At 40.0% G+C, this 9,062-nt stretch overlaps 1 protein-coding gene across 1 annotated transcript; it reads right to left on the bottom strand.

Moving 5' to 3' along the window:
• Positions 1-1,359: 1,359 nt before the first annotated feature.
• LOC117294490 (myoneurin-like) lies at positions 1,360-8,423 on the bottom strand. The gene is made up of 3 exons (XM_033776920.1): positions 7,786-8,423; positions 6,248-7,460; positions 1,360-5,931 (listed from the first exon to the last, which is right to left on the bottom strand). The coding sequence occupies exons 1-3, from the start codon at positions 8,363-8,365 to the stop codon at positions 5,448-5,450; spliced, it is 2,277 nt and encodes a 758-aa protein (XP_033632811.1). The 5' UTR covers positions 8,366-8,423; the 3' UTR covers positions 1,360-5,447.
• Between the last annotated feature and the right edge of the window lie 639 nt (positions 8,424-9,062).

Raw genomic sequence — 9,062 nt, 5'->3', positions numbered from 1 at the left:
TTGTGAGATAATAATGAAAGAAAAAACACCCTTGTCACACGAAGTTGTGTGCGTTTAGATGGTTGATTTCGAGACCTCAAGTTATAAACTTGAGGTCTCGAAATCAAATTCGTGGAAAATTACTTCTTTCTCGAAAACTACTCCACTTCAGAGGGAGCCGTTTCTCACAATGTTTTATACTATCAACCTCACCCCATTACTTGTTACCAAGTGAGGTTTTATGCTGATAATTATTTTGAGTAATTACCAATAGTGTCCACTGCCTTTAAGGTGCTCATATTTAATCGGGGATAAAGAATATTATTTTGGTTTTACACTTCCACTACTAGCCATTTTCACGCTTTATCTAATCTCAGATTAGTGTGTTATTATTGTTTTGAGCATTCATCTAAACTAACTGACAAAATGATAATTAGCAACACAAACTTCAAGTTTCATGCAGTTATCTTTATTATTTTTAATATAGTTATTTTACAAATATAGGTGGGTTATAATTACATTTTATGTAATGTAAGGTAGCATTCTTAAAAAAAACCAAAAAAACACAAAAAACATTCCTTTTTTTAGTTTGGGGGAAAAACTGGTCTAGTTTTATTTACTTAGAATAAATAAAAGTGAAAAGTTTAAAGATTTTTAATTTACATTATACATAAAATACATCTAGGGTGAATGATATATGAGTTGGTTTATTTACAATTTATTGCTTTATTTGTTAAGTTTTTGACCAATGTTACTACAAACAAAATCTTGACAATGAGCCAACAAGTTTTCAGCTCTAACAGTTACGTAAACCGTAACATTTGTGCCAATTTGTGTTACAACTCGCCTGAATACGTGTACCTGTTTTTATTTTTCCAATTAGTGAAACAAAATCTATTGGGAAATGAATAAGGTGAGGTTTGTGGTAGCACTATCTAAATCTCTTTTGAGAAGCTTTATTTCAGACAAGAATTGGTGGTTAACAACTCAACGTTTCTATCAGTATGCTCCATTCTCCAGAAGACAGAGCTGACTGATCAAAACGTTGAGTTGTCAACCACTGGTTCTTTTCAGCACAAACACAGTGAGATTTACACATGGTGGTATCGCAACTCTAGCCTCATTATACTCCCACCACACAAAGTTTCAAATTTCAAATGTCAAAGTTTCTTACTTATTGGGAATTTACCAATCATTGTGGTCAGAACAAATACAACCAAAGTACGTATGAAGCATATGAAGCAAATACAGAAGCCTCAAGCCCGGTTCATACTTCCAGAAACAGTGAATGCGAAGCGCATTTTAACATCACAAGGCTGTTTTGAAAGAAAATGTTGCGTTCAACTGTTGAAAATTATTTGGTGCGAATTTGTGGCTTAATTTTTTTTTTTTTTCTTGGCGAATTTGTGGCGTCAAATTTCACTTGGCAGGAAGTATGAACTGGGCTCAAGACAGAGGACTGCCAGGCTAAGAGGCGGACGAGCCAAAGGTCAAATGAGCCACAGACAGAAAACAGGCTGTAAACAAGGCACTGTTACGCATGACGTAAAGTAACTAAGCTGCAACTTATAGTAACTGATGCCCAGTTATCTTTAGATAACATACAGTGTATTCCAGAAAAGTGTTCTTACTAAACATAATTGTATACATGAACAACATTCAGGACTGGAATTTGCATTAACAATAGAAAATTTTATTTTATTTTATCATAATCATGAAATTCTTTGACAAAATGGGCACCTGTAAGTTGACATCAGCAACATGCGTAGCGCATAGACCTTATCGCAAATCCTCAGTATGCTTGTATTAGACGTGGAATGAGGTGCATGCTGGTCTAGCAAGCGATCAGGTTTGATCCCTAGCTAGACCAGCATGCACCTCACTCAACAGTTAGCACAGTTGCTTTTTGCGAAAAGGCCTATGGCTGATTAATAGCCACATGCCAAAGAGTATATTTGTAACGTAGTACACTGTATAATTTGTTTGCACAGTAGTCCATCAACAAATGGTGCTTTTACTGCAGTGCCTACGAATTCTTCCTAGTTTACAAACTATAAGTTATATATTAAACTGTCATTTGCTTAAATGTACTGTATGCTAATGTACTTATCCTTTAGAGACCATTAATTTCTGTATAGCCATCACCAAATTAATGGTCCGAAATTGCTTCTTGTTGTTTTTTTTTGCACTGTTTTTTTTCAGAAACAGTCGGGAAAATATTTAAGAAACAGAAGAATATGGTTTTGTTTTAGAGTTGGAGATTCTATGTTTACATTGGAATCAGAACAAAAATTCAATTCTGTCTGCTACCTTTTCTTTGACACTTTTGTTTAGGAGCAAAAGTAGTGAAATCTTGCAGCATTTTGGTATGTGTACAAGCAGTTTGCGGCTGCTGTGGTCTCAAAAGGGTTGAACAGGGACAAGAAAATTGCCCTATATGTAGCTGTTGTTAGTAACACATTTTGCGAAATGTGTGTGCAAATGAAAGCATTTAAGTAGATTGTTGTTGCATAATACATGTAATTTATGTGTTTTAACCATGTCATTAGTTTTATAAAACCAACTGTTACTGTCCGTTGGCTTTCAGTTTTCTTTTTTGTCCGTTTTGAATTGAAGTTACAGCGCAGGAATCATTCTTTATTTGCCAGGTCATGATTATTTGGCAAAGAGAAATGGTGTGGCCTTTTAAAGTAACACTCTCAGTTCAATAGATGTTAAAAGATGATACAAAATAAATCACTTGTGAACTTTATGAGGGTCATGTAACAGGTAATTCATATTCATTAAGCAGTTTATTTACCAATAATCACATTTTTCTGCTTACTTTAAGCAGATTTGTAAAAGCAATAGTGTATTTCATAAATGATCGAGACGGTTTGACAGCCTGTGCCTGCGAGTTCACAATGGATTTACTTGTTGTGACACTTGCTGCTTACAAGAACCAGCAAGCTAGCAATTACTTTGCTTACGCTTAGCAGTGTTATTGATAACCAAATTCTGCTAATGGCCTGCTTACAGGTTTTATGAAATGAAAGTGCGCACTGGACTTTAATTTGATGGCACTGCTGCTGATCACCACTCCATGCTTATGGTATTTGCTTATGGTACCCTGTAAAAAGGAGCTTGGTTTTTGAGATCGCCGAATTTCTGGAGCGGATATTTGTCAAAGCAGAAATAATAATCCATAATTATTAGAACCCACAATCTGAGAAGCCTCATCTCAGATTCAAATTTTGGGGCAAAAAAACTGATACCTTTTTATAAAATCACATTAGTTTAAAGTGAAATGTTTCTGAACATGCTTTATACTATTACAAGCTGCTTTAGGCTTCTAAACAAAAGGTTTTTATTGCCATTAATTTGAAGATTACAACCTACCCTTTAACAAAGTCCAAAATCAGATTAAAGTAGCAAGAATATCATGCCTGTGTGGTTGACAGTTCCTGACCTTTTTAAAAAAGTGCAAGTCGGCATCAGAATATTTCTGCTTAAAAACCTTTAAGATATCACTGGGAATTCACCAAAATAAAGAAGTTGCTTTTTAAAATATACAACAACAAAATGCCCCTTTCCCTTGAATTGAAACATTTGAGGAACACCTACACATGTACTATGGAGAAGGTTACAGTCATGGGTTGCTGAACAAATTTCAGTCTAAAACTTGTTCATGATATTATTTATATAGTAAAAGATACCTTAAAACTTTAAGTAGGCCATATTTTTTAATAATTTTGTTTTTACATAACCATGCAATCACTTTGATTTCTTAAATAATTGTACACTCTATGCTTGTTGAATAACATACATGCTATGGTCTATGCTCCAATATTAATATTTTAAATATGTGCATGCTTTGTCTAACCACCCGTAGGGCTTATGTTTTTATTATTATAGCAAATTATTATTTTTAGTATTTTTTTGAACGAAGAGACATGGACCTAGGGCGAGACTAGCTAATGAAATAGTTCAATATTATAATCATATGGAAGAGTGCAGTTTTGTAATTTTAGTACCCAATTGTAGTTGTACATAATATGCATGGCTTCTTTGTATAATGTGTCGGCCTAAAACATGTACATAATGAAATAGATTACCCCGGCCAGTTGGAAAAATGGGCCACTTGCCCTACCTGGCCAATTCCTGTGGGTGTTGGCCAATTTTCTCACAGACATTGTCATTGCATGCCAACTTGTTCAAACTGACCAGTGGCCACATTTTCATTTACTAACTGCATGTTTGTCATTGTATTTTAACCATCACATACTGGCCATTAAACTAAAAAGAGCCAATGTGAACCTAGAAGGAGCTCTGGAAAGCTAACATTGAAACTTGGCGTGGTAAAACCATTTAGAAAAGGGTCAAACCCCAAAACACTTGTTGGTATTCTGTATCATTTTAAACAAAGAAATATAATTTTGTTTGACTACATGCAATATTTTGTTTATAATATAATATATAGTTGCATACATTTCTTCATGTTCAAATACATATCAATGATTGCCATGCATATTATATAACTTAAGAAAATTGCTATTGTCTTGTCAACAACAGACACATACTGTGTAATAACCTTGATATAAAGGCCACCTAACAAAAGCGGACACTTTGTACAGTTTTGAGTGTAGTAGTGAACAGTAAATTATTACATGCATGTGGTGGTTAGGGGGGCGGTGCCCAAGACGATAGGTTATTGATGTGCCTAGAAGCGTTAAGAAAGCCCGTTTCATACTTACTGCGGATGCGATATGAATTTTGACGTCACAAATTCACAACGAATAATTGGCATCAGTCGACTTGTGCCGTACTCCTGTGAAACATTCGCTGCGAAAACAGTTCTGTGACATCAAAATTCATTTCGCGATCGCATTTGCAGGAAGTATGAACCAAGCTTCAAGCCAACGAGTGGTAATGAATTAAGCACCATTCAAACGAAGCACATCGCTGTGGCTTGAATGGTTCCATTTGAGAATACATGTACCGTACATTGTAGGTCTTTTGTAGAGGATTAAGGGCATGCACTTAATTAGTCGACATCAACTACAAGCAATTTATGGACAGCATTTATTTATACTACATGGTTGACCCTCGACCAATGCTGTCCACTATCATCATGAGTAACATTAGCATATAATTAGTAGGAGTGTAGATTAGTGTAGGAGTGTAGAGGGTAGTATTGGAGGGGTCAGTGAGGGGCAAAGGTAAAGTGAGATAGATATTCTGCTCTTGCTTTACTTGGGATGGCTGTGTGTCCAAAGCTACATGTACAGCCAGCTAAATTCATTGCATACAATATACAGATTCATATGCCTACATGAAGTGTGACGTTAGATTTATTTTTAATATTTATGTAAGTAAAATATTCATACCTCAGGGCGAGTTGAGAAGAAAGTGCGAGATGGCCCCATCTGGAATCACTTTTAAAAAACCTAAATCCCAGACAGCAAAATAATAACATCCCTACTACCTGACTACATTAGGGTAGCTGTATTCATCATGTAAGCTTGTAAGTTGGGAACTTGGTGAACCTGGTTAACACCCGGCGACATGGAGGAGGTTGTTATGTGAATGTTTTGGGAAGCAGACGAGATCAGACCCATGGGCATGGGAGACCGCGACGCCATCGACATGGGTGAGGCCATCGGGGAGTTCAGGGTGGAGTTGGGCGGGGGCATCTGTAAGGCTTGGTTCTGCTGTTGGTGCGCGTGTAGATTCATTGGGGTATGTTGACCTGGTGAGTGCAGGGGTGGGGTGGGGTCCGGGGATTGGGCGTGGTTGGGCTGGATGGAGAGTTGGTTCTGGGCATCGGTGTTGACTTGGAGGCTGACTGGGATGTTGTTGCCAGGGGGCAGTGAGAGGCCTTGTACTGGTAGACCCATGAGTGCAGCGATGTGCTGGAGGGACCCACCGTCGTGTTGACTCATCATAGAAGTGTCTTGGGCACCTGTTCTCTGGCTGTAAAACCAGACAAAAATACCCCCAAATAATATCATTTTCATTTCATTTATTATTTAGATTGTTAACTAAGAGCTATCAGAAAAGCAAACTGTACTAGCCAAGTAACCAATGGAGAGATGACGAGGAAGGAAGTTTCACTTCTGTGGACCCCAGTTCGAGTCCCACCTCAAACCAGAGCCTTGCATGTCGATTGGGCTTTTCAGTCCCTACCTGATTGCATGGGTTTTCCTCCCACACTTCCTATTAACCCTGTTATTTGCGCTTATTGTGCTGTTTAATGTGTAATCAAAAATTTTGTTTTACAGAAACCTACCTCCAGTGGTTCTTCTCATGTATCTTCATACTACTGAGATGTCTGAAGCTAGCACCACACAAGCTACACTTATACGGCTGCTCACCGCTGTGAATACGCTGGTGACTTCGCAGGTTCTCCTTGCGATTAAACTGTGCTCCACACGTCTCGCACTGGTACGGTTTATTGTTACTGTGGATCATCATATGTCTATTAAGGTGGCCCGTCCGCTTAAAGCTCGCCCCACACTTATCGCAGGTGTGGGGCTTGGTATCGTTGTGAATCAGCGAGTGAGTTTTGAGATCGTTTGTGGTCTTGAATTTGGCCAGGCAGATATCGCAGGTAAAGGGTTTGTCAGAGCTGTGCACGCGATTGTGACTGCGTAGGTCGCTCTTGCGTTTGAACATGGCGCCGCATGTCTCGCACTGGAAGGGCCGCTCACTGCTGTGTGTGATCTCGTGACTCTTCAGATAGACGAAGACGCTGAACTTTTTGTCGCAGAACTTGCATTCGTAGGGCGTGTCTTTCTGGTGGTTGGTGAGGACATGCCTTTTCAGGTTTATGGACTGGATGAATCGGGCACTGCATAGGTCACACTTGAAGGGTTTCTCCCCGGTGTGAGTTCGAACGTGGATTTTAAGCGCCGATGAGTATCCGCAGTTCTTGCCGCAATATGTGCAGACATACCGTCTTGGCCCTCTGGCTGTGTCACGTCTCTGGTGGGATATCAAGTGGCGTTCTAGCTCGGCGTCGGCGCGGAAAACCTTGGTGCATCTGTCGCACTGGCTGTGCTCCTTGATGTAATGCTGTCTAAGGTCTCTTAGCTTGCCGAACTTGAGCGTGCAAAAGCGGCAGATGTATTCCTTCCTTGATTTGGCAATGCTAAAGGTTCCCCTCTTGTTCCGCAGTGTCTTACGTAATCTCGTTGTACGCTGGACAGCTTCTGTTTTCCTCGGCCTGCCCCTCCTACGAGGAAGCTGCCTCAGAGCCCTCAACACTGGGCTCTTCAGGGCGGCTTTGGTTTCCACCTTGAGTGTCCGATCCCTGGTAGGGTCCAAGTTTGGCGGTTGTGTTTGTACGCGGGGTCGGAGCCTGTCCCCCATCATTGTTGGCACCATGTCTGAGAAGGAACAGTCTGATTCCACTCCACCAATGTCTTCACTCTCACTGTCGCAACTCTCTTGATGATTAGCTTCCAGGGCTGCTAAGGCTTCTTTATTGGCATTGATAAGACCTGAATCAAAATCATACAGAATATTATTTAATATGCAAAAGTCTACATAAAAAAACTATAACCCTAAAACATGCAATGAACTGCTGAAAATCTGGGGCAACATTACTTTAACTATGTTCAAATTATAAATAAAATTTGAAAAACCCTGAACAAAACTGCTCTTGGATCAACCAAACCAATTTGAGGTGTAATTATATGCAAAACCTTTAACGGATTAAATGCTTTAAAAAGACTCTGCTAGGATCGAAATGTTGGGTAAGTGACAGCTCTTTTGCCTTGGAGTCAAAATTAATGACAATTTTGATAAGGTTGCTTCATTTCCTACCTTCCAGCTCTTCTTTACTATCAGGAAGCAGCGGCCCACTGCCTTTCTTGTTGTATGTCTGTGATAACTCAATCAGCCGTTCACACATGAGCCTATTAGCCTGACGTTTGATCTCAGTCAGGTTAAAAGTCTCAGCGACCGAAATGATGTCCACACAGTTATCTCCGGTCAGTTGAGACTTCAGGAACTCACAACAAGCTTCCAGGACAGACGCTGCCTTTAGATTGACGGCCACTGAGAGAACATCCTCCATGACTGCCATGGTAAGACACATCCTCGACGTGTAGGCAAACTCAAGAAGGAGGTGGAAGCCCCGCGCGCTGACATTCTCCAGGACGATCGGCTGGCCAGAGACATCCGGCAGGGTCGTGAAGTAACTCTTGAAGTAGTCACTGCAGGCTATCAAGACAGCCTTGTGGGTGTTAAAGGTTCGGGTCTCGACCAGGACGGTGCAGTCACAGAGCCGGGGGAACTGACGGCATTCGTTTAGTGTCTGCAAGATGTGCTGGCTGTGAGAGGTGAACTCGTAGAGGTAGCTGCCATCCTCCCGCCGAGTGATCTGAAGGGAGCTGGCTGCCATGCTTCAGGCTCAAAGGCAGCACCCTATAAACCAAGGCTTGGGCATTCTTTCACCACAGCTTGTCTATATTTGGAGAGGATAATCGTCAAGTATGACATTTAATTATTTATCAAATGAATTTTTAGTTTCAGCAATCCTACATCAACAACTTTATACTATAGCTGCTTTTTGGGTTGTCTAGAGATGAACTCCATACATGTAAAGGTTGAGGAATGACTTTGCCATCTAAAGTGGTATGATGATGACAAAGTGCCTTTAATTAAGTAATTGGCACCCTACAATACATGTCTAACTGATAGTTTTGTTCTGTTCAACATAAACAGTCAGGCCTGAAACAGTCAGGCCTGATAATTCACGGAGGCAACAAAGGTAATAGACCTTATGCACATGATGTCATTTTAGTACGCCGCCCTCGCCTTGAGGTCAAAAGGAGGTTGTTCATTGGCCAATCTATGTGCGTTTCGATTGTTTCGTCACCGTTTGACCTCAAAGATGCCGGCTGGATGACGTCAATGCATAAGGTCTATTGCCTTGGTGCCCCGATGCAAACTTTCGAAAAAAGGAGTACAGCGCCCTTAAAAGTTACTGACAGACCTGCAGTTTTGAGACATATTGAAACCTAAGTTATATTATTTTAAGTCACCATCATGATCATTTGACCATGGGGAATAGCTTTTTAAAACAAAAGACTGTGTCA

This window comes from Asterias rubens, chromosome 9 (genome assembly GCF_902459465.1).
Source record: "Asterias rubens chromosome 9, eAstRub1.3, whole genome shotgun sequence".
In the NCBI taxonomy this organism is placed as follows: domain Eukaryota; kingdom Metazoa; phylum Echinodermata; class Asteroidea; order Forcipulatida; family Asteriidae; genus Asterias; species Asterias rubens.
Note: the sequence above shows the minus strand (reverse complement) of the source record. Positions and strands in the feature narration are given on the sequence as shown.

What these genes read in the sequence shown, in the direction of transcription:
- LOC117294490 (XM_033776920.1), bottom strand. Translation starts at nt 8,365, where the DNA reads ATGGCAGCCAGCTCCCTTCAGATCACTCGGCGGGAGGATGGCAGCTAC. An exon ending in TAGTAAAGAAGAGCTGGAAG is followed by an intron (nt 7,461 to 7,785) that starts GTAGGAAATGAA and finishes ATTTTGATTCAG; the next exon opens with GTCTTATCAATGCCAATAAA. An exon ending in CATGAGAAGAACCACTGGAG is followed by an intron (nt 5,932 to 6,247) that starts GTAGGTTTCTGT and finishes CTGGTTTTACAG; the next exon opens with CCAGAGAACAGGTGCCCAAG.